This window comes from Rhipicephalus sanguineus, chromosome 1 (genome assembly GCF_013339695.2).
Source record: "Rhipicephalus sanguineus isolate Rsan-2018 chromosome 1, BIME_Rsan_1.4, whole genome shotgun sequence".
Classification (NCBI taxonomy): domain Eukaryota; kingdom Metazoa; phylum Arthropoda; class Arachnida; order Ixodida; family Ixodidae; genus Rhipicephalus; species Rhipicephalus sanguineus.
This window is the reverse complement of record NC_051176.1, coordinates 294735415-294761938: the sequence shown is the minus strand read 5'-3', so window position 1 is coordinate 294761938 and position 26524 is coordinate 294735415. Positions and strand designations below refer to the sequence as shown.

The 26524-nt window shown below is 45.9% G+C and overlaps 1 protein-coding gene across 1 annotated transcript in view; it reads left to right on the top strand.

Moving 5' to 3' along the window:
- Positions 1-26524, top strand: part of LOC119383277 (Down syndrome cell adhesion molecule-like protein Dscam2) — a 573655-nt gene that overhangs the window by 337847 nt on the left and 209284 nt on the right. Inside the window, exon 4 of the mRNA XM_049411927.1 lies at positions 2591-2749. Within this exon, the coding sequence (XP_049267884.1) occupies positions 2591-2749 (159 nt within the window). The remainder of the gene's footprint in view (positions 1-2590; positions 2750-26524) is intronic.

Here is a 26524-nt window from a genome sequence, read left to right as displayed (position 1 = left end):
TTGATGTCGACTCTAAACTTCACCCACGAACGTTGTTTTTGTGTATGGAAGAAGGAGAGCGCTGAATCTTGCCTTCCGCTGCACGACCTTGTTTACGCGCGCGTGTTCGAGTCCCCCCTTCAGAATAACATCAAACTAAGAAAATTGGTTTAGATTTTGGTCAGCGGCTAGGGAGGCTGTCGCAGTGCAGAGGGGTGCAGGCACTGCGCTGGCCTTACAAATGAAACCTTACTGTGGAAAGAAGGCTAAAATACGTTGATACTTTTTTTTTCTTTAAAATAAAGATTGTTATCAGTCAGGAGCCGTTTCTGTCATCTTGCTTCTTCACTAATTCATTCTTTAACGGTCCTCAACCACACTTCTAGGCTGCAATCGCCTGCACTTGGGCGGTTCCAGTAATTTACTTCAATAAAAGTTACGCTAAGATGCACTCGCATGTGTGTAACCTATTCAGAAGCGTTTGAGCACTCGTCTGTCTTGAATGAAAGCGAGTGAACTCGGAATGCATTTCATCAGTAATTGTCTTTGGGATTGAGGCTCAAGAAGGCCAAGTTCCCAGATTTTCCTAGGTTCAAGCAAACTTCCGACTGAAGGCTGCTATAAGAAAATGTATCAGCTTGGGAGCTCCCACCTCACGTCCCGCAGATGGGGACGGATAAATCGTTTTTTCTCCGCAATTACTGCACCGATTTTAATGAGGTTGGCTCAGAAAAAGGCAAATTTTAGTGACTGCATGGGAATGAATGAATGAATAAACTTTGTTAGAAGTCCGGCAGTTTCCTTCGGGCGAGGTGGGGGGAAGAGGGGATTAGCATAGGAAGCAGCTTTTTTTAAAATTAATCAGCCAATGTATTAGAAAAGAATCTTGAAATTTGCAACATTTGAGAATGTTGCAAGCTTATAACTTTATAACTGAGCAATAAAAATATCACAATTGTACAAACTGCACCTATTAATACGTATAATGCTGACAAAGCTTATATACTTTACTCCACTGTGTATAAATGTCTCTAATCTGTGAGCAGCGCTTTCCCAATTTTTTAAAAATATTTTAACAAATTAAAGTTAGGTGTAAAGTCGTATACTGAACATGTATATTAATGATTTTACGGAAGCAATTTACAGAACTATGATGTCTATCTCTAGAGTAGAATTAGATTGGTAAACTTTAGGCCGCAGCTACTTCTTTTGAGGTATATTTCATTTTCGTGTTATGAACGATACCTAATAAAGAGGAATCAACGACAATATTTGTTCACTCATTTATCCGTTTAAAATAATGCGAATCATCGAAATGTAGAGGCAATGTAGCTGGCATAAGGCTCTCAATATTTTAAGGAGAAATAGCCACACAAAAGGCGTTGAACTGAACCCACTTTAGGCGGTTTACACTCACGAATATCATGATCTAAAGCTGATTGAACGAATATCGAACGCAGCAGGCACAAAAGCTCAAATGTACTTCCAAGTGCGAAATTCCGAGGTCTAGTATGAGAAATATCAGGGCGTCTCCATTTTGAAGTATGTGAGGTAGTATCAATATAAACGGGTTGTTTTAAGAAGGTGGGTGGTGTTTGTTTAATTTAATTCACTTAAATGATGTCCTGGCGTTCAGTGCATGCGGTTGTATGTAAATGGAAGTACTTGGAGGCCAGTCAGTTCAGTTTTCGTTAATATGTTTCGTATGGCGTTGCCTGACATCGATTTCGATTCCGGCGAAATGGCACTGGCTTATGCTACTAAATGTTCGTCTTAAACTCCTCTACCAGAGTATATGTCAACTAGATGAAGAACAAGAGTTAAAATGAAAAAAAAAAGCAGCGCTAAATGAAGATGCAGAACCTATAGTGGCTATAGTTTTTATTGACTGTTTGTCTCAATAATCATGATCAATAATAGTTCTTCTCGCTTCATTACTGTTCAGCAGTTTGATTAGATTTAGGAGGGAAAATATTCCTTTTTAGAAGGAATGTAGTCGAACGTGAGAAGTATTACTTCCTTTTCGCTGCGCACTGTGCGGAAAATGAAAACTGGGCAAAATCGAAGAAAATATTTACCGCGCGTATGCATCGATTCTTTTTGTGAGATTTTGAACAACACGCAAGGGTGTCCGCAAGATTTCGTTGTGTGACATACTATCGACATCATCAAAGCGCCTTAATTGTAGACCGGAATTGTTAAGTTACGTCGTCGTGACGTTGCGATGCTCGACTGCTGACCCGAAAGTCTCGGGTTCGACCCCGGCTACGGCGGTCGCATTTCAATGGAGGCGAAATGCTGGAGGCCCGCGTACTGAGATTTGGGTGCACGTCAAAGTACCCCGGGTGGTCGAAATTGCCAGAGTCCTCCAGCACGGCGTGCCTCATGATTATATGATGGTTTTGGTACGTAACTAAACCCCAGAAATTATCATCATACGCCCCACGAATTCATTGTCGCGTTAAGATGTGAATGTGGGTCATTGTGTGTCCAGCTGTGTGGGTTTCGTTGGTGTCTTCGTTGGATTGTTATCGGGTTTTGTCATTCGTTGCCACAGACGCGGAATAAAGCGTTCGGTATACAAGCTTGCTGGTCACTGTCTGTGTTGCAGCATCCAATCGGAGCCGATTCCAGGCGTTCTCGAGCGGCCTGCTGGTGGTGAACGGTGTGACGCGGAACGACGAGCGACGCCGGTTCCGCTGCGTCGTCAAGGACTCGCTGACCGGCGAGAAGGTCGAGAGCGGCATCTGGGGAAAGTTCGTCGTTACCGGTAAGTGCATCTCACACGCCACGCGCGTCAGCCTGCACAGCACGCAACGCAAGACGTCCACACACTGCCTTCGGGCTTTCGTTGAGACGTCCTCTGCAGAAACCAAGTTGCGTGGATAGAAATACTCTACAACCCTGCCGAAGTGGCTACGGGCCAAATGATACTTAAGAGGCGAAAGAATGCAAATATATAGAGGAACAAATATTCAGTTCGCTATCCTATATGGGACACGTACCACTCGCAGCTCCTCTGCATGCCGCTCAGGCTATCTCCGATACATAGACGACATATTCATTATATAGGAACATGGTATAAGCGCACTAAACGCATTCATTGACCATTGTCACAAGTTTCACCCCAGTATTAAACTTACCATGCGCCATTCCAGCGAAATTAGCTTCCTAGACACGACGGTATCATTGAAACAAGAAAATTAAAGACGACGCACTAGAGAAAACCAACAGGCAGCCAACAATACCTAGATTACACTAGCAATCGCCAGCGACACTGCAAACAAGGGATACTTGTCGGACATGCGAGGCGAATAAGAAGTATCTGCAGCGACGACAGTGACTACGTTCACCACTCAAGCAACCTAATGGAAACATTAGTTGAAAGAAATTACCCGCACGACGCTCTAAACATGGTCTACAACGAGTCATATATAAAATAGATAGAAAATCATCACTAGCTAAAAGAGCCCCCGTAGCACAGCATAACCAGCCGCTAGCATTTATAACTAAATACTCAAACAGTGCGCTCCCAAATATAATTAATATCCTCAGCAACCGTTATCTAATATTAGCAAGCGACGAGCGCCTTAGAAAAGCGTTTCCCAAAGTATCAAGGGTCGTGTATCATCGCAATAGGAACTTTAAAGACATGTTAGTGCATGCAAAAGTAAACCGTCATTCTACTGCCCACATAACACCTTGTTCTCGTCCAAGGTGTAAGACTTGTAAACACCTTCAAGGTAACGGTATAGTTAAAAGCACTGGAAGTAATTATGTCCGTTATATAAAACCTGCTTTTACCTGCACTACTTCAAACGTTATCTACATGATCGAATGTTCATATTGTCGCAAACAGTACGTTGGCGAAACAGGACAGCCTGTTAATGTTAGATTAAACGGGCATCGCGCGGACACGGCGAAGAAATTACCGAGAGCAGTGGCACAGCATTTTAATATGGCAAGTCAAAACTGACGACCTAAACATTTACATACTTCAGTCAAACTTCCGGTCCCCGAGAGAAAGAAAATTTAAAGAGTCATACTTATTCACAACAAGGGCGGTAATTCGGGCTAGTTGGTTGGTAATGATCGTAAAGAACAGTGCAAAAACAACGGATGTTTATCTCTGTGTTCGTCCGTTGTTCTTGCGCTGTTTTTTTTTTTTACGATCTTATTCACAAGTTTAATACACTCCAGCCAACAGGCATAAACGTTTCAAAGGGCTGCACAAATTATTAGGCTGCACAAATAAGTGCCTGTTTCGTTTTCCAACAAACCACTACCACCACCAAGCAGTTGCAGCCTTGAAGAAGACAAGTCCGCTTGTCGAAACGGCGGCTCCAGCGACACCCCGAGTTCACAAATTTTTCATCTCTTCAAGCTTCCATTTTCCCCTAAGAACTTCTCACCGAAGCGTAGAAGTGATACACAAGTGAGGTTTAATCACGCATTACAGAGACCATGTGCTTATAATAACGTAGTGATATCCTTATGATCTATTCTAGCAGCCATGGTTACTGCATGCTAGTCATTATCTCCGGTGAACTTAGATGTTTGAAACGTGAACACTCCCACTTGTATGGACAAGCATACCGCCTAGATACACCCCTAAATATATTACTGATTACGTCATGCGTGGCGCGACAGCGGTACTATCTTTGCATGTTACGCGTGCATGATAAGGTATAATGGCTTACTTAATATACAGAACGCTACCAAAGTGTGGCGCACGACGTTTATTCGAGCATTAGGAAACTTACGTGCCTATAATTCAGCTACTGGGGTCTTGCAGTTTAGTAAAGTCCCATGATTCTTCGCCAGAAACAAAAATGGGGTGGACGAGAGTGGGTGGCACCAAGGCGGGCACAGCATGGCAGGCTCAACCTGGCTAGCTTTAACTGACTAATATCTATGATAGATAAGGTGAAGAAGAGCGGTGTAAAGCTTTGTTTGAATCACTGCCACTAACTGATCCATTTGCACAAAATTAAAAATACCCACAAAAAGCAACGCCGACTTATATATATATATATATATATATATATATATATATATATATATATATATATATATATATATATATATATATATATATATATATATATATATATATATTAAAAAAAAACGAGGGTGTGTTTGTGCCATTTTCTCTCAAAACAATAACTTCTACAAATTTGCTTGTAGCTTGCTACAGACATTTCAAACGGGTCTTAAGCCACAATTTTTTAAATCACATATTGTAGTAACACATACAGAGAAGCACACGACTATGAGCGTCGGTAAATAAAAAAAGAATGAAGGAACATTCGTCGGACTTGACTGTTGTCTTTTTCGCTTTTCCTCTTTGCCATGGCGTCGTTTTCTTACGTCACTGCGGTTATGACAGGTCATTAACCTTTTTTTTACGCTTTTACCACGTCGCAAAGTGAAACGTTGAGCATTCTAAGTAATCGCTTTGTGAAAAAAACAGGAACCACAGTCTAACTAAACGGAAGCACGCGCAATTTCGGCCTCTCTCAGCGGATGAGGTGCTGAGACAGTCAGCGACTACGTGGGCACCTCGCCGATACGGTCCTTTATGGAACGGCTCACTCCTTCGTGGCACCGCGTAAAGAAGCGATTTGTTGATTGAGTTAATGTCCCTTATCAATATTATTTTTTGCTACGCACGCGCTAGTTTATACGCTCGAATCTCCGTGCGGCGGTGGATACTGAGTGCCACGGTCTTCCTAAGACCGGCCACGACCATTCAGGTGTGCGTGGTAAAATTGCGTCTCAGCAACGAGCTACAGCGGCGGTTTTGTGCGAAGACCTCTACCGCCACGGCGGCGTCTGCGTGCAGTCGCTAAGCACTTCGTACTCCGCCCGGCGCTCACCTGCCTTCTCCGCCACGAAACGTTGTCTGCCATCGTATTTTTCTTGAAACGAAGTGCGCGTTTACCCTTTCCATACCGAGCGCTTCTACGTTTGTAGTTTTTTTTTTGTCTCTTCTCTCCTTAACAACACCTTACTCTTAATTCTTGCTTTGAGCAGTCAGCGTTACGGCGGCAGCGTTATTTTCTCCTTCTTTCTTTTCGCATGACTCGTCTGCCGCGGAGCAGTAAATGTGCTCTTCTCAAAATACGAAAGCCCGGCTTCTCTCGCCCTTCGTCCCCAACCATCTGCATTTCCTCTGATGATCATCTTAGTTATTGCGTGTTGCGGTGACCGCAAGGGCGAAGTACATTATGGAACGTTACCAAATCACCATCCAGTTATAGCGTTCTAACGTTGCTTTTGTTTTCTGTGTACATGGGTGCGTGTTTTTGTGCGTGTGTCGCTAGAATATGCGCTTGGCCCCGTCTTAATTCGGAAACACACGAGCTGTTCGCGTTTTGACGGGGAGAGTGGGGCTTGCGTTAAGGGCGGCTGCTGAAAGTGTGGCACGGCTGCGTGGAAAAAGTAAGTGGTCGGGTATCTTTGCAGATTGATGTATTAAGCGAGAAAAAAAAAACTGAAACGCTCTGGGCGCATATACATTTTTTAGCTTTTCTTGTGATAAAAATAAAAACAAGAAAAAAACGTGCTCACACTAATGCGGTAATGGCGCCACGAACCATTGCTGAAATTTACTTATTATAGATACTGATTAGTTAGTTGGTGAGCCATGATCTTGATGAAGCAGCGCAAATAGATAAAGGTGACCTTTCTCTTTAATATCGAGTGATATTTTAAGAAAAATATCATCTTTGTTTATTTTGTTTTTAGCTTAGGGTCCTGTTCACACATCACTGCTCTCACAGCGCAGTCGCTTGTCAAGTGACGCTACAAAGGCCTCTGTTTCTTTTCATGTATGTGTGAACGTGCCTCTTGTTTAACGGAGCTGCTGAATCAATATCATGGTCAATTTGGACAAATGTGAGCGTAAGATGCTTTAAAAACATGGTTGATCCCTCCGTCATAGGAATCGATATAACACGAAAGTAAAACGTGTCCTTACAGAAGTAGTTGACTGTTTACTGTGCATTAATATAAGAGAGCTTGCACAATGTATATTGGTGTTTGGCAGCTATAGCACCGTTTAACGTGTATGCACCCAGCTTGATGCTTCGTGGTGCATCTTCATCCCGACGACTCACGTCCATGATCAATGATTAAACAGACCCTTGTGGCAGCTGTAAACGGTGAGAGCGTAATCAGAAAAAGCAGTGTGACAGTCAGAATAGCGTCGCTGATTGGACGCAGAGCTTGGGCAAAGTTCGCGATCCCGCAGCATATTAAAGAGTTATTGTACACCACGGCCGAACTAAAGGGAAACACAACGCGCGTCGTGTCTCCACTGTAGCCCGGCTATGGTGCACTGGAATGGGGTGGTGTGCCGTCTGGCGCCGGAAACGTGGCTCTTTTTGCGATGACAGCTGCGGTGCCAGAGCACACCGTACTACTGTGTCGCCACCTGACGCCGCCCCCTGAAGTAATTTACGGTAAGCTAAGTTGCAAAGCCTCCGAGATCGCTAGTTGTAGTTGCCGCGCTGGTCGCGCGTGCACGTGGGAAACTTGTTTATTGTTCTTTTCTGTTTCTCATGACGCGTTAGCGAATTGTTTCGTGTGCATGGCAGACTCAGTGTTTGAGGAAGCCTGATGCATTCAAGTTTTTGCAGACCGATTGGAATTACGGACTTATTCACATAATATAAATCCAACACCCCGAATACATCGCGGTGCATTTAGCTGCACTCCTGCGCTTTGGCGACCCTTTGAGGAGTAAAATCTCTAAAGAAATGGAGCAGCATTCGTCATTGAGCGTTGTATTTTTTCTGTACAACACCTTGCGACTGCTCTTCTGGCTGGTGCAGGTGACGGGTAGCCGTGCAACACACCTGATTCTGTTAATGTTAGCCTTCCGGACCTCCTCGTGTGTTTCGACGCATTACTTCAAATTACTGTGATAGCTAGACAGGCGTACATATGCATGGAATGAACAGCGATGTGCTTTTTTATGCCTTTTGCAGTCGAAACAGTAAGCATGCAGACGATCCGGGACGCTGCTCTGCGATAGCAATTGTGCAAGGTCAGACGACGCAGAAGCATCTTTATTTATTGCTGTAATGCAACCAAATCTGTTTGATTGTTTAAATCTTGCAAATATATTTAGTTTCAATCGTGTTACGTGACCATTTGACTCAATAACGGCATAAATTTTCGCAATTCCATTTAAATTTCGCGCGCGGGGCACACCGTTCGATCGTGGCGCCCTACTGGTGGCGTCATCGCAAAGGGAACCGCCGTTCTCCCATTGGTTCGCTGCGAAGACGGCACACTACCCCATTCAGTACACCATAGCCCGGCCGCGATTTTTAGCGGGGCGAGCGTAAGCGGGGAAAGCGGTGTTACAGCCAGGCGAGGCAGGCGCGCGTCGCAGAGCTATTTTTGGTACGGATGGATGTTATAAGTGAGGCCGAAGCTTGAGCTAAGGTCGCCACCTCGCTGTGTGTGAAGGCGTTGACAAAATTGCACTTCTCCTATTGGAAACGAAGGGGCGGACGGTCAGCAATGACGCGTTGCAAGAGCTAATCGCGGAGGCCACTGTCATTATGCATTACTTCACTTTACCACTCCCAGAGGGCGACACCACCGCGCCGACCGAGAGCACTGTGCAAAGAAAATGTGAGATAGAACAGGCGCGTTTGTAAAACCTCCAGAGTGTGTGACTGGGGCGCAGTGGATAATGTGCCCGGCATCTGATGTACCGCACCTAGAGGTCGTGGGTTCGACTACCGTTGACGGAACTTTTTTTTCTTTGCCAACTTATCGTGTGCATTTTTCGACGTCATTTCCGTGACGGAAATACGTCACTGAAGTATTGGTGGACACCGGCTAAAAACACTTTCGAGCTTAAAAACAAATTGGCGTAGCTTGCACTAACGGTGCAAGGCTCGAACCAACAGTGTTCGGACTCCCGAGGAAGAAGCTGCCTTCCCAAGCCCCGTTTCCCTGCCCCACAACACATGTCCCCGCCACACTAGTCATGTGACATGTTCCCTTTAAACCCATGTCGTGGATTTGGCGGGAGTCACGTGACTTGTGTAGCGTGATTTTTCTGGCGGGAACATGTCATATAACTAGTGTTACATGATGTTGGCGGAAACATGTACCGTGACTAGTGTTACGTGATTTTACGTCACGTGGCTAGTGTTTGGTGAATTTCGCGGGAACATGTCACGTTACTAGTGTTACGTGAATTTACGACACGTGGCTGGTGTTACGTAATTTTTGCGGAAACATGTCATGGGACTAGTGTTACGTGATTTTCGCGGGAACACGTCACGTAACTAGTGTTACATGATTTTATGTCACGTGACTAGCGTTACGTGAATTTGGCGGGGACATGTCACGTGATTCACGTGACTCATTTTACGACACATTCCCCTCCTCTTCCTTTTTCCTTCTTTCTCTCTCTCTCTCTCTCTCCCTATTTCTCGCTTCCTCTGTCTCTTTCTTTGTTTCTCTCTCTTTCTTTCCTTCTTTTTCTCTCTTGATCTCTTTTCTTTTATCTCTTTTTCTCTGTTCCCTTTCTTTCTCTCTGTCTCTCTTCCCTTCTATCTCTTTCTTCCTCTCTGTACTCGTTCTCTCACCCATCGGAGTTATTGCATTCCATGCCGGACAAATCGGCGCACGTGTTCTCGGAACGAAGCAGAGGATGAAGAAAAGGACGAAGAGGAAGAATAGGACAAAGAGAGCGCGTGCCGGTTCACGATGATGATAATTTCTGTTCGCACTACCCGGCGCAACGAAAAGAGCAAACATCTCCGCTGTTAAAATACTAGGTACCTTATTTACTCTAATATACTGCTTTTCGACAAACGAGCAAAACATACCACCCTTAAAAACGTATTTTCTCTTGAGCAGTATAGCATAGTTTCATAGCAGACGTCGGGGCTCTATTTTTTAGGCCCTTCGCTAACGTTGTTGCACTCTTGCAAATTTCCGTTTGACTCTCCTGGTATGGTGGCCGGCACTGCTAACTATAGAGCCGGCCGCGTTTACTGTTATTTGTACTTTAGAAATTCAAAGAAGCGCATCGATAGTTAAGTTTTCTCTCGAAGACCCCTGTCTATGCATACATTTTCCTCAACCATTTATTATGTATTACGTACTGTTATACGACAGACGATCCACCAACTTGAGGCATCAGTCTGATAGGTCCCCAAAAACTACTCACTATTGTTTCTGAGTGTACTTACCTTACTTATCAAAAAATGAACGGGTATGCATGCAATTCCAGTATTCTATAAAATTCTTCGTCTTTGTTGTTTAACTTATTACTCGTATAAGCGAAACCAATCGGTAGTTTTCTAACGTTGAGACGTTTAAAATTAGCACAATTGTTTCCACATGGCCGCCAATTTGTTCAAACAGAGCTTGACAACATTTTCTTCTGAACCGCGAAAGTATTTGAGAAAAGACTGCGCCAGTGATAACAAACTCTGTGCTTTCTGGGAATGTATGTTCAACTTGACTACCAGTCAACTGCAGTAACTACACGCTCGCGCGCTTAAAGCATCATTCTGGTGAATACACAACGTACACGTTCATTCCATATGTATCACTTTTCTGAGACCCATTTATATGCGCTCCGGCATGCCTTTGTGCGGGGGGTGGCATCTTATAACGAGGAACCAGGAAGAAACACCGACATTACCACCATTGACACGGAGGACGATAGATAGTAATATCGGCACACGGACAACTTTCGCTCCGGTGAGGAGCAAGAACGAGTGAGAAGGAAGCAGCAACAATAAGAGGCCGTGGTGTGACACGTTAAAGCCGCTTTTGAAAACACTTACCCAAGTCCGAAGGTAACAAAGAAAAACATGCCACGTCGAAACAGCTAGGGATGGATAGGATGAAGCCAAGAAAAAAAAGTAACGAAGTAGTGGAGGAATGCCAAGAGTAGCGGGGCGGTCACTTTGGGATCAGTGGACGGTAGGGGATGGGGGAAAGGGGGCGCCAAGCGAGGAGCGATCAGGCTCCAGCCGGGACCAAGTTTGCGTCCCTGCGGCAGGTGGACCGGAGAGCGTTAGGCCAGCTCTGGCGCGCAGAGATACATCAAGAGGATCCCCACGGTGCCGCTTGTATTTGTTGTAGGCTCTAAGAGCAGCTCTTCAATCTATCGAGAAGGCATTACTGTTCAAGCAAAGACAAGGGTGCCCCTGGATGGCATGGACGAGATGAGAAGCTCGAGGACGAGGAAGAAAAAAAAGAGTAAATTGCAAGTAGAAAAAGAGAAACCCCGGAGTAAAGCGATTCCTGAAGGGTCAGGGGAAGGGATGGAGAGGAAGAGTTGAAACACTGACTTTTGTAACACGTCCAATCGTTTTTCTGCACCCTTCATCTTCCCAAGCACCGCGATATTTTCTCGAAGGCTAGAAACTTTTTTTTTTATCTAAAAGGAAATAGAATGGTTGGCCTAAACTTTTGGCATGCAAAAGCTAAAAGGAATATCATGTGCCAGCTGAATGGCGTGACTTGAACTGAAAGCCTTTTATTTCCGCATTGTTCTGACCACTTACAAACTTCACGCGCTGACAATGCGAGACAGAAAGAAAAGGAAGACTAGTAAGTAAATGCAAAAGGCCAAAGCCCCGAGACCAAGCAAGGGCTTAAGAACACTGGTTTTTTTTTTCCTTATAGTATACATATATCGGTATAGTCTTCGCGTCTGTTTTGCGGTCTTTGAATTTCCGGGTTACGACGACAAACACACAAACAAGCACAAAGTTCCATGTCGAAATATTTTTAACGTGTACTGAAGCTTAACCAGGCTGAAGCCCAGCGTTATAAGAGAGCATTCAGAACATACAGGGAAGGTGAATGTAAACTTTTCCATTCTTGCTTCCTCATTCTCTATTATTCTCAGGAGTACCATTTTTGTGATGTATTGCGATGTTACAGGGCTCATTTAGAGCTCTTTTACTGTGAACAGGCATGCGTAGTTAGGATAATGGTCTTCGCCTATCTGTATTAACTTTATGCTAGTTACAAATTCGGTTTACTTAGCTGTTAAACCCATCCTACTCGCATTATTTTAAACGCTGTTCTTCCTTTCGTTCAGTCGTATTCAAAAAGAGAAGCTGCTACAGCTCTTGGAATCTCTTATTTATAAACAAGTATCTATATCGCCAAGCGAGGCAGCATGCATATCTGCGAATGAGCTTACGGCACAGACTATTTATGCGGCCTTCGCTTCACAAGGCTCTTCCTTGAAAGCGATGACGCTCAGTGCCGCCAGGTGGCCAGGGAAGAATGCGCTTCCCGGTTTCTTTCTCTTTCGAGCTGAAAGAGTTTAACCGTCCATGCGGAGCAAGAATGCAAATTTGAAGGAATCCAGCAACTACTGACGCGCCTCCCCACGCTCATCGCCTGCACCACAGGCACCGAAAAGCACGTCGCATTAGTTGTTTCAGCAGAGCGTTTATATACACGTATGCGGAAGCGTTAAGAAAAAGAGAGAACCCCCTCCTTGTAACCACGCGTTCGGCTTGGGAGAGAAAAAACGAGTGCGCGAAGAATGTAAAACGCGGGCACCATTAAGGACCGTACCTCACACAACAGCTACATGTGCGAGCCAGTTTCTTTCCCGCCATTAATTTTTGAGGGGTGACCGATCTTGCTTTCCATGCGGCACCCCTCGCGGTTCCCCCGAGTGCGTGTTGCGCAAATGCCAACACAACCGCGCGCGTTCATTAGGGCGTTAATGCGCGCTTTCTGTTCTGCATGCCTGCATTGCTTACTCGTCCGTCCCACGTCTGCGCCTCTTAATTCTGTACAGCAGCTTCGGCGACGTGTATGGAAAACGAAGCCTTAAAAAGAGAGAGAGAGAGAGAAATATACTTCGCCAAAGCAATGCGCCGACTTTAAGCCTAAACTTTAACATTTTTCTCCTTTGCTTCGTACGGATTGCCATCTAGATTGTATTCCCTCGTTCCGCGTGGTATTTTCAATGGGCGAAGGTATATTTGCTGTCTCTGCTGAGTCCTCTTGATCTTCTTTCGCGACAGTGCCTCGACGTGCCGCCTCCGACGCCTTCATTTTCCGAACTTGCAGATAACACACGCGGTGAGGAAAACTCTGTTAGTGAGTGATATGTCACCTGCACATGCATGTGAGAAAGAAAGGAGGCGCCGATGAAGCGAAAACGAAAGCACGACAGTTAGCCAGAAATACGAGAACAGGAATAAAACGATAGACCGTAAATACAATCTGTTAGCGCGAAACTATTCCCAATAACAAAGACAACGGGGTAACGCTCGAGAAAAATGTACGTACGTAGCGCTGATTTTAGAACGCACCCCACAGCATGGCCGTTCGATGCGCAGAGGTACTCCCGTCCTTGGAGTGTACAGAACAGCAGATCCAGGTTCTTGCTATTGCTTCCACGAGCGAATTCGCTGTGTGACACGAAAACTGCCGCGTGGTTCACTGCTCGGAAATAATTCGATGAAACGTAGTTTAGCACCCACGGAACGTCGCCCCGATGTGCTGCGAACAGGCTATACAGGCGCCCCATGCTAGCCTGTGCGAAATTTCCTTTTTGAAGTGGAAGCAACCTTGACGAATTCGCTGATGCGACCATGGCTCGTCATGCGAGTCACTTGTGTACGCGTACACCTGCATTAAACGTCGCACAACTTCTTGGATGAGATTAATTATTGCTGGCTTCATTGTTTCCTGCTCCCTTCGGCGAAATAGAGCAATGCAGACATGGATATGAGCTAGCAAGGAAAGCTTAAAATAGCATGGAAGCAGCCAAGACTGATCACCTTTAATGACTTGCTTATTCTCGCACTAACCCCCTTCAAAACGAGGCAGCGTTACGCCATATTTTGTTTTCCTAAAAATTTCTGAGCGATATGAAGTTGACATAACTCCACACTGAACGACACTCAGTTTGCTAGGGTAGATATAAAAAATGCCTTCCATACAGGACAACAAGTTACCTAATATTCTCTGTTCAGCTTGCAGCGATACCTTATAATTGCATAATTGATATCAGACAATGCTAAGATGACTTAATAAAGCTAGCATCGTCTTCAAAATGTGTTCACCCAGGATCTGGGCCGAGTGACTGGGTGTTTCAAGTATTTTTTTAAAGCATCCATCACGCGCTTCTATAGAACAAGGCGTTGAGCACCGATAAATTAATCGCACAGTTTTGAAATACATATATTTAAAAAATGCCAACTTTCTCAGTTTGTGTAGCAGACAGTCATACTTCGTCGGTTTCCGCCGCTTTAAGTGAGGATTATTTCTATTGAAGGCGAAAGTCATTATTAGATGAAGAAAAAAAGTCACGCCATATCCACAAAGTGAATGATGATAGAGGAGCTTGCTCGGAGATGATCGGGCAACCCGTTAATCCTCTGTACAAATTCCTCTATCGTCATATAAAGACGTGACCACGTTGTAACATATATACACATTATATACATAATGTTTATTAATTTACAAGCAGCGACAAGCGACCGCGCTGCTTAGGCTGCGCGAGCCCTCGCCACTGCCGCCGCCTCTGAAGTAGCGTAGCGAAGTGCACTGGGTGAGCTCTCGGCGAAGAGAAAGGAAGCGCGCCGAGAGCAAGCGCTGTATATGGGCGCGGCCCTCTAGCGGTCACCTACCTAACGAGAGCACGCGCCGAGTGTACAGCGGAGTCTGCGGCGCCGCCTGAGAGGCGGCGCGCCATCTAGTGAGCGCGCTTGAATCACCGGAGAGAGCACAGCTGCGCCTCTAGCGGGAGCAATGAGAACTAGCGGCTACGGCGCCATGGACAAGGCGCAAACTTATGAAGCTTGGCGAGCGAGCTACTAAAAAGTGGCGAGACTGCGTGGTTTAACGTCTCGGAAGCTATGACGGACGCCGTAGCAGAGGTCCTGTAACGTCTTATACAGCCGCACAGCCACACAGCCAACACCAAGTCATGCTGCTTATCTTCGTTTACAGCGCAGACGAAAACAGGGACGTTGAGTCCCTGTTTTCGTCTGTGCTGTAAACCAGGATCATGAATCACCAACTAGCTCATTGACCACCCTGATTAGCTGAAACGCTGTCATAATGCATTCGTCACCTAGAGCGGTTTGGACTTACACCTTCTAAAGTGTTCTTAGGAATACTAATCTTGGGTGAAGGCGAACTAATTCGATTGCCTGCGATTGCATGTGAACGCTCGGGTCGTTGGTCCTTAAAGAACTTCAGATAACGAAGGTCCTCTCGAAGTTCACAATACACCGTTGCTTGCAAAAATGTTCCAAAAGCCGGGAGAGTTCATGATTAAAATAGATACTCCGACTTAACATAACAAAATATAACAAAAACTACACAGACGTTTCGTCACCTATGCGGGTGACATCTTCAGTATGAACTGGCACCGAATGAGCGGAGGTCATCCAGTCATTTCTAGTCTCGTATGTCTCTGTACACATCCGGTAGGGGGCCACGGTTGCTGTTGCACGCCGACCTGTCACGGCGGATGAACCACGACTCGAGAAGCTTTCTCTTGCCCCACCTTTGTTCCCGAGCCAGCGTCGTCGCATTACTGAAGTCGAAGGCATGCCCCGTCGTCCAGCAGTGTTCGACGAGTTCGCTCTTGGAATGTGTGGCATGGGTGGCTTTGGCGACGTCCCCTTTGTGCTCTTTGAGCCTTGTTGACCGCTTCCTGCCTGTTTCGCCGATGTATGTGGCGTCGCAGTCCCCGCACGGTACCTTGTAAACGACCCCGCTTTGATCGTTCGCAGGGGTGCGGTCTTTAGGCTTGGTGAACACGTTTCCCAAGGTACAATGAGGTCTGAAAACGGTTTTAATGCCCAGCGGACGAAGTGCTCTCCGAACAGAGTCTGACACGCCCTGAACGTAAGGGATGGAGACAATGGATGTTGTGTTTTCTCGTGCCGCACTTCTTGTTTCCCCTCGCATACGTCTCATGGTGTCGTTGATAAACGTCCTCGGATAATGCCTTTGCTCCAACGCACCAACCACATTTTCCATCTCATGTCGCCGCAAGTGCTGATCAGAACAAACAGCATCGCAACGGGACAAGAACGTCCTAACGACGGACCGTTTGTGCTCGGCCGGGTGATGTGAGTGGAAGGACAAAAAGCCTCCGGTATCGCATTGTTTCCGGTACACTGTTGTTTCCACCCCGCCATTACAAGCCCTGCGGACAAGTATATCCAAAAATGGCAAGGCATTATCCTTCTCTACTTCATAGGTAAACTTAATGGCAGGATGTACGCCGTTCAGTGCCTCATGGAAAGCAGCCAGATTTGCCCTCTTTAGGATGACGAAAGTGTCATCAACGTACCTACGGTATAGTTTCAACTGAAAAGGTAGAACCTCCAGCGCCCGTGTTTCGACGGCCATGGTGACGGAGACTGGACTTCCCATAGGGCAACCTTCAATTTGGTGGTAAACTGTGTTGTTGAAACTGAAGTACGTTTGTTTCAGGCAAAACCGCAACAAAATTACGATCTCCTCCACCGACATCGACGTACGACTTTGCAAATTCCTGTCCTCTTTCAAACGGGCCTCCGCAACCTCAATCGCCAGGACAACAGGAACATTTGTGAATAAAGAAACAACATCAAACGATACCATCACATCATCATCATCAAGCCGCTGTGTACGCACGACAGTCGCAAATTCCCGAGAGTTTTTGACTGACCGGCCATTGTTCTCGGTTAACGGTCTCAGCAACTCAACCAGAAACTTTGACAAGTTGTAAGTTGGTGACCCAACGAAGGACACGATAGGGCGAAGAGGACAGCCCTTCTTGTGAACCTTGGGCAGTCCATAAATTGTTGGCGTGGTCCCATCCGAAGAAAACAGTCGGCGGTACAACGCTTGATCAATGCTTCCCTTGTTGCGCAGTGCCCGTAACTGTTCCACCAGTTGTCGTTCCGATTTTGCTGTCGGGTCACGGGTCAGCTTCACAAAATGCGAGGAATCGCTCAAGATGTTGCACATTTTCACCTCATAGTCACTTCGGTCTAGCAAAACCGTGCCTTTTCCTTTATCAGCCGACAAGACGACGATAGAATTGTCTGACTTGAGATCCTTGAGCGCATCGCGTTCCTCAGCGGTAAGGTTCGTACAAGGGCTTTTGGCACCTGCCAGGACACTGACGATTCGGCTACGAGCCAAATTCACCCCCGTTGTGTCTTGAATGTGTCGCAACTTTTGCTCAACCTCCGCGATAATGTCCCGTTTCGGCACTCTTCGTGGGGCTATCGCGAAGCTCAGGCCTTTCGACAGCAGACTGATGTGGTTGTCTGACAGTTGCCTCGAAGAAAGGTTATGTACCGCTCTGAAACCGCCTCGTTCCGGCCGACGATGATATATTAAACGAGCAAGTTTGTGGCGATGGACGTCGATGCATTTGTTCCGCAGGGCTTGTAATGGCGGGGTGGAAACAACAGTGTACCGGAAACAATGCGATACCGGAGGCTTTTTGTCCTTCCACTCACATCACCCGGCCGAGCACAAACGGTCCGTCGTTAGGACGTTCTTGTCCCGTTGCGATGCTGTTTGTTCTGATCAGCACTTGCGGCGACATGAGATGGAAAATGTGGTTGGTGCGTTGGAGCAAAGGCATTATCCGAGGACGTTTATCAACGACACCATGAGACGTATGCGAGGGGGAACAAGAAGTGCGGCACGAGAAAACACAACATCCATTGTCTCCATCCCTTACGTTCAGGGCGTGTCAGACTCTGTTCGGAGAGCACTTCGTCCGCTGGGCATTAAAACCGTTTTCAGACCTCATTGTACCTTGGGAAACGTGTTCACCAAGCCTAAAGACCGCACCCCTGCGAACGATCAAAGCGGGGTCGTTTACAAGGTACCGTGCGGGGACTGCGACGCCACATACATCGGCGAAACAGGCAGGAAGCGGTCAACAAGGCTCAAAGAGCACAAAGGGGACGTCGCCAAAGCCACCCATGCCACACATTCCAAGAGCGAACTCGTCGAACGCTGCTGGACGACGGGGCATGCCTTCGACTTCAGTAATGCGACGACGCTGGCTCGGGAACAAAGGTGGGGCAAGAGAAAGCTTCTCGAGTCGTGGTTCATCCGCCGTGACAGGTCGGCGTGCAACAGCAACCGTGGCCCCCTACCGGATGTGTACAGAGACATACGAGACTAGAAATGACTGGATGACCTCCGCTCATTCGGTGCCAGTTCATACTGAAGATGTCACCCGCATAGGTGACGAAACGTCTGTGTAGTTTTTGTTATATTTTGTTATGTTAAGCCGGAGTATCTATTTTAAACACCGTTGCTTGTACTGAACGAATTTCAGTGGGACGTTAAATGTCGTAATTTAGTGAAAAACATTGGTTAAACATAGAGTGAACACTCACACAGGAAGGATATATATATATATATATATATATATATATATATATATATATCACTTAATCAGCTGCGAAACGCTTCGCAAACTGTCTTCATCAGAATGCATCCCACTAGAGCTTTGTTTACTTGAACACACGTTCAGCTGCGAGTGCAACTCATATAATGCTAAGGGGAAGTTTTACCGTGCGCGCTAAGGCGGAAAAATTGCCGAGATAACGCGATTCTCCTTTCAATGCCGCGAAGCTTTACATCTTCATCGACTCTTCCATTCTGATGCACGGCTAATTGTTTCGATCACGCTACGCTTTTTTTCTGCGCCGGAGACAGGCACGGAATTACCGAGCGTTTTATAGAGTGCCGCGCAGGAAAATAAAAGAGGAGCATTCATTTTCTGCACGGTGGATGTTTCGTGATCACTTAGCAGAAGTAGCTCCTCCGTGCCACAGATATAAATACCAACACTGAAAGAGCCACCGTCGCAAGCGCCGCCAAGAATGATGGCAATATCGAAAGGTTCGCGTGCTTGCTTGCATTACCACGCAGAGAGTTCTCTGCTCCGGCGCGAAGAACGTATCGCTCTTGCGTGCAAGCTGTGTTAACCTAAAGTTGGGTAATGACTTTGTTCGCAGTGCCGGTGGCATTTGTCAGTGTAGCAGCATGGAACCGAAGCACAGTTCCGGGATAACATAATACTGCGAACGCTTCTTTCTTCGTCTTTATCTTTACTATGGACATCCTTGTACTTGATTTGAAAGCGGGGCGTCTGACATCGTCATTTACAAGGTTGGATACTGAAGCGCTGTCCTTATTGTGCCGTGACACGCTCCAGTATTTAACGAGGAAATCGTGTAGAAACGAGGTTTCTTTTTGTGGCACGTGAGCGCAATCTCGCTACCATACACACTACGTTATAGAGCGTGTAAGTGCTCTTCCACAAGTACGAGAGTACTGGAAACAGTAGTAGTGATATACTAGCAAAGGACAGTTGCTATGCCGACAGCATTCAAGCAATGATAAAACGTAGACCTGGCTAAGTGGCGTTCACGTAGTGGCGTTCAATAAATATGATACGATTAAAATGTATGCCACAACGGGGACCAAATTCGGTCTAACACGTAGTCACGCAGTGTTGTATAAACTCTTCGTACAGCAAAAGTAAATGCCTGCAGTTATTGTAGTCACCTGAGACAATGTTTGTTGTCCTCGCTAAACGGCTTTCCTGCAGCTTTGTATCATGGGGGAGAAATACAAAAACATCAGTGTGTCTAGATTTATGTGCACATTAAACAACTCCGGTGGTCAAAATCAATCAAAATTGTTCAAAGTGCCGAAACCTAACAGCGCGGAAATGACACAGACAATGAAAAGGACTAACACGACCAGGTCGCCTGCTGCGTTTTATGAGTGCTTTATCGCCTCGGCAGCAGCATGCATTTGCGCCGTCAACTAACAGGGACAGGAGGCCCAGATTCCAACCATCATCAAACACTCTGCCGCTTCCCCGTGGCCAGTCACGCTGCAGGAGCCACGGTTCACCAATTACACGCTTGAGAGCAGCACGATAGCGGGGCGCAAGCGCTCCGTCGCGCGGCTTTTTTCTATATTTTGAGGGATCTCATTGCAACGCGGAAAAACGAGTACGTGGGACGTGTCGTACAGGAAACGATTCAATCGCCCACTTCCATTGTTCACGGAGCAAGTACGCGGACGTCCTTCTGGTACGAGACCCAGAGCAGCAACTGACGACGTGCATTAACACGCACGCAGATCAAGCAGGAGAGGGCGCGGAGGAGTGCGCGGAGCGAACACCGCTACGCAGAGAAGACAGGCGAGCCACCAAGCGAGTGCCGCGCGAAGCGCACGTTGCACACCTACTAGCACTGACGTCACCACTGAGCCGGCGCGACAGAGCGATCTGGCGGGCGTGACGCGAGCGCCATTGGGCGAGAAGGAGGCATGGCACACATTGCGGAGGGATGTCAGCTCATCCCTCACCCTCTACTGAAATGATGCACTAGTGTACAGCAATGAATGAACTGATGAGTGACCTGTTGGAGATGTGCAAACACCCCAAACGTTGTTGTCCTCACTCTGTTACGACCCAAGCTATGTGCTTCGGACAGCGTAATTAACCGCCTAATTAATGTCAATTAAGTAGTACATCTGTGCTACATAGCCCTACACTTGGGTTCCATTTACCCACTAAACTTGAATTGCCTATGTTCGCTTAGGGCGGACCAATCTGTTCGTTTCTGTAGTTTCAATAGGCACGTATCACCATTCAATTAATTTTAATTAATTATCTGGATATTTAATTGGCTCTTTCCTATAGTAAACTTATGCTCCTATGTCATATCTATCATATACAACTCTTAGCACCTCCTTTTTCTTTAGAATTTATGGACAACCGCACTGGGTGTGAATGTGGCGTGTTCCGCAATGAACTTAGTAATAGACAGCTTTAAGTTCCAGGGCCTCCAAGCGGTCTACGTACCCAATCTCTTGCGTTCCTTTCTATTCTCCTTGGGTCCGACTGGTGAACAGAAGCAACCAGGGAGAGTGCAAAAGAACGCAAGAACGCGGGGACTTGACGGCTTGGGGTTCCCGGCACTCATACTCTCTAATGTCACCACGTGCAAGCACAAAAATAAAAGCCTGAGTATGGGGCAGTGCAAATAGTATGCGTTCGGTTCAATTCGCTTCCGCGCGTTTCATTTTTAAATTCTTGACTCAGGTTACGTAGTACATTGTGTATATATCGTAACTTACTTGCTCGAGGAGCACACATTAGCCGCGCAGCAGCAAAAATAGTCAATAAAGCGCTGAGAGTTCTCTGGAGCTCCACTGAGCAGGTCAATGTGATTAGACAGTATAGTATGACTGAGTCAAGCTCAAACTTCGTGGTTCACGTGCAGAGGCGTCAGACATCTGGCACTGAAAGCCAGCTGCCGCTGCGGGACTTGACCATTAGTGCGGCTCTTTGCGAGAGTAGAATAACTAAAGCGCTACGGACAACCTAGGGAAAGTGACTCTGGGGACACGCTGGCCACTTCTCTCGCAGAGTTGCAAGTTGCCGGTGTCGGTGCCGCCACGACACGGCGTAGATCACGCGGCCACCTCTTTCTTTTTATGCACTCGTTCCCCATTCTCGGCGTTTCAGCTTGTCCGCCTTGATCGATGGCCACGGCGATCGCGGCTTTCCATCATACGGGGATAATACACGTATTCAATCTCGGCCCGGGCGAACATTTACAGAGTTTCCGCCCTTTCGTGCCTCTGGCTTTGCTTCTGCCAGCCTCCGCCCTTCACCCACCCACAACTTGGTCTTGGCATTCGCCTTTTTTCTCTCTCTCTCTCTCTCATGTAGACCGCCTTTCTTGGCCTGGTTGCTGCTTCTGTCACTTCTCCTCGCGGGCTCTTTTGGGAGAAGTTGACGTGGTGATGACTGGTGGTATTGTGGCGTAAGAAAAATTACGACAGAAATTGACTGGTGTCAATTATCATTGTCAATGCGAATAGCGTTTCGGGTGACACATTGGTAACACATTCAGACACGCTTCACGCGCGCTTTATGTAATTCATTATCGCTTTATTTTCGCATTATTTACGAGTATTCTTTATTTATTTACATATCAGCATTCATACCTTATTTTATTCCATCCTCTTCAGTTCACACCATTTACGATTCTACTTCAACGTTGTTGCTGATGTTGTTGCCGCTGCTGTTGCCCGACTCACCTCCTTTACTTCCCAACGCGGCATGTAAAGGATGGTGCGTAACTGAAATGCTTAACGTATTTAAAAGTTTTCAAGTGATCACGGCGTATGCCAAAACCGTGGCATTAACACTTCCCCGTTTCATTTCATTTTCATTTTATTGCCTTAAAGGGACATTATAGTGAAACAATGAATCAGTTTAGACTGATAAAATTATACTCTGAAAATTCTACTGTCATTAATTTCAGCATCATAGGCGCATTAAAGAAGAGAAAATCAAGGTCAAAGTTTCATTTTTAAATTTCGCGCCGAAATCTCCGCACGTGACGTCACGGATTTCAAAATGTTTTATTCGTATTTCGGTCACACTGGCTCAACGAAATTTCCTGAAATTTGGTATCCCAAGCCTTCTCAGAGGGCAATGTACTTCATATTTACCGATTATGAACTACGTAAGCCATAGTAGACGCCGTCAAAATCTATGACGTCACGGCGATTGGTGCGGGAACTTCAAGGCGGCGTCGCCACCCGCATTTTCTTTTTGCGCGCTTTCTCGCTTACCAAGCGTCTTCTCGCGGCAAGCGTGGCAATTTTGGTATTATGAAAGAGTAATGTACTAATACGAGAAAAATCGTTTTATTTCTCTTTAGTATACCTTTAAAGACCCCGATTGGGGTATTACATAAGGGGCGGTCAGCGTGTTTACACTAAAAGCCAGATGTTACGGTGTGATACAAGTTTGCACAGTACAGAACTTCCGAATCACTTGTGATGTCAGCAGCAGCACTGTGGGGCAGGTCGTTCCAGTCTCTGGTAGCCCGAGGAAAAAATTAGGTTTGAAATGTTGAGGTTAGTGTTCGAGGTCGGTAACTTGATGGCTTGCGCGCTGTAGCATGCGTAAAGATGGTGGCCTTATGTGAGGGGGGAGGTTCAGCGAGCCGTAAAATAATTTGTGATAGTGAGCGTGACGTTACGACGACGAAGAGCTAGATTCTGCCTTGGAGAGATAAATGCTAATATTTTATGAAGATGCAGAATGGATTAATGGAGTGACGCGATTCTTAAATGATATATATATATATATATATATATATATATATATATATATATATATATATATATATATATATATATATATATATATATATATATATATATATATATATATATATATATATATATATATATATCGTGAGGGCTCCAGATGGCGGTGGCATATTCTACTTGTGGCCTGACAAAGGATTTGTACGCGATAGTTTGACGTGCTGTGGAGCGTAGCGCAGATGCCGTTTCATGAATCCAGACTTCTTGTTTGCTCATGAAATTACCTTAGCAACATGCGCATTCCAGGAAAGGTCGTGGCACAAGGTTATACCTAAGTAGCTGTACGCTTAAACTGATTCCCCACATGTGCCCAGTGTAGCTGCTCCGGCAGTTGTTACACAAACGCCGCGAAAACAGCAGACAGTGGGTGGCGTCGCAGCGGAGATTGCATCGTCCCCCCTTCCGAAAGAGCTGGCCTTGTTTCGGTCCTTCTTGTCTTCGTTGTATTGTGCTGTTTTCTCATACGATTACGAAACCCGTCACGCTAGCTAAAGAAATCATATTTGTATTTAGAAAACAAAATAGACCGGTGTGTAACAGGCCACGAGCTGACTGCGCTGACTGGTAACGCTTTGGTCACGACTTTTTCTAGTGAGCATTGCGATACGTGCTATACACCTTCGTCTGAGACTCCTAAAACAACCAGTGCAAGGACAAATGAGGGGGCATTTGCATTTACGCCTCCTCACTGGTGCCCTCTGCATGCCGTAAAGAAATCGGAGGAAAAAACATAACTCTCATTAGCTTTTGCCGGCTGTTCTCAGAGACGGAGATTATCAAGGGCACAACACTCTGTCTTAATTGAGTTATCAAGGGAATAATCTACAATATCACTGTTCAGAACAGCAGCATGCCGCTTCAATTGTTTGTCTCTTCTTGCCGCATTTGTTTGTTCGCACATTGCCAATATGACCTGGTGTTTCCGCCTCGTACACTACTACTTGGCTGACAGAGCACTGTATCTTGAACTCACCAGTCTCCTTTCTCGTACCTCGCCAGGTCAATCATCACGCGCACGGGTCTAACCTCTAAGTCACTGCGCGTTCCTTCAGATGCTGCAGCAGTGGTTCCAAGCGTAGTTCATTAGCTCTAGTTCTCTAAGCGACCACAGCACTAATGCGTGTGCGCGCAGGATTTTACGGCTCGCTCAGAATCATGCCGCTTTTTCTTTTCGTAATCGTACACCTCTCTGCCACCGTCTCGCCCAGTTTTGCTTGAGCGCCAGGTCGCCGACCGTCTCTCACCTTCCTATTTCGGTAACGGCCGAGAAAGAACGATTAGCAAACAAGAATCAGACAAACAATTGTTTGTCTGATTCGTAATTTGTTAGATAGGGGACTCTGATTACCTAGCCTTAGAATATGACAACGGAAATAAATGTAAGCTTTGTGTGCAGGTGTGAGGATATGAGAATAATGTAAAGTAAAATTGTAAAGCTCTTCATCCTCGGCGGGTGGGTATTCTGAAGCTTTGGCATAGTATCACGCAAGAGTGCCAAATGAAACGGACTGTATCAATGTACGACGTAAGAGCGCTCGAAAGCGATTTTCGTTCTGTCTTCATAAACGTTTAGTGCACGTTCTTTTGTCCTACGCTCATTCAAGTGTCTTATGCAAGTTGAATTCGCCTATGGCGCAGTGCCTGGAGATTCGCGTAATTGAAAATGTTAAACCTGTATATCGTTGCCACTTGCCCCGTCTTTGTGGAGGTAAGATTCACTTGCGCTGTGCAGCTGTGACGAAACGACAAGGTAGACGCGCTGCCTCTTTGCAGCGGGGGAACGTGACCTGCCCGTTCGTAGAATCCCCATGGCGTGGCGGCGCAAGCGTGTGCGCGGTGGCAGGGAGGAGACCCCGTGCCGAGTGCTACGACTTTTGCTGCCGCTACATGGCACACAACGCCATGCGTCTCCGCAGCACTCGCTAACGACTTTGGCCTCGGCGTTTTAATGAGAGTCGTCGCTGTGGGTCCGAACTCGGTCACTCTCACCCGTCAGGGGACGCGATCTCAGTATGAGAAGCGGACTAAGAAGGCCGTTATTAGATAGATAGATAGATAGATAGATAGATAGATAGATAGATAGATAGATAGATAGATAGATAGATAGATAGATAGATAGATAGATAGATAGATAGATAGATAGATAGATAGATAGATAGACAGACAGACAGACAGACAGACAGACAGACAGACAGACAGACAGACAGACAGACAGACAGACAGACAGACAGATAGATAGATAGATAGATAGATAGATAGATAGATAGATAGATAGATAGATAGATAGATAGATAGATAGATAGATAGATAGATAGATAGATAGATAGATAGATAGACAGACAGACAGACAGACAGACAGACAGACAGACAGACAGACAGACAGACAGACAGACAGACAGACAGACAGATAGATAGATAGATAGATAGATAGATAGATAGATAGATAGATAGATAGATAGATAGATAGATAGATAGATAGATAGATAGATAGATAGATAGATAGATAGATAGAGTCACGTGGTCAAGTGGCACGTTTGCAGTATAATCCTCACTTTCATAATCAACAGCTTTGGTAGGTACTGAGTAGAAGACATTGGCAGAAAATGTCCAGCGCCAACAAAAGAGAGTAGCTTTTTTGTCGATATCGAGGGAAGTCATGCCGCTGTAGCAATTCGTAGGCAGCGACAAATCTGACGAATTCACTGATCTTTGATTTCGAACAAAAAGTCATGTCCGAAATGTTTTGAGTTTTCCTTACTGCATTACGTGATTACTCCTGCGGTGAACTGAAAAACCAGAATTTTTCGCAGAAATAAACTATGACAGCAACATTACTTTCTTCAATTTGTTACATATCCGGCTGCAGATACTCATGGAACATTCGAATGTTTTTCATCTGTCGCATGCTCGTTTGAGAGGTGGGCTTGTGCACGTTTGTGTTATTTAAAAGCTAACTTAATCGACTATATACCTACAGACTCTTCGCAATCTTGAGCGCACCTGAGCAGTTTTAACAATGATAGAGCATATTTACTGGGCACTGTAACTATCACTTTGCAGCGTCCTTGAGCCAAAGGCCTCGGTTTTATATTGCAGTCATCGCAGCAAGGACGGAGCACCGAAGTCAAAGTACGCCGTCCTTAGCACAAGGTGCAAAGTTCAGCTCTGCTAACACCCGAACGTGAGGTCATCACGAGGTCGTTCCGAGGTGCGGACCAGGCTGTTTCAGGCCTCATTTAGCGACCCACGTTCCACCCAAACGTTTTCGTCGCACGAAATAATCAGTGCTACAACTAGCGCACTGACCTGAGCTAACCGGGTCCAAAAACAGAAC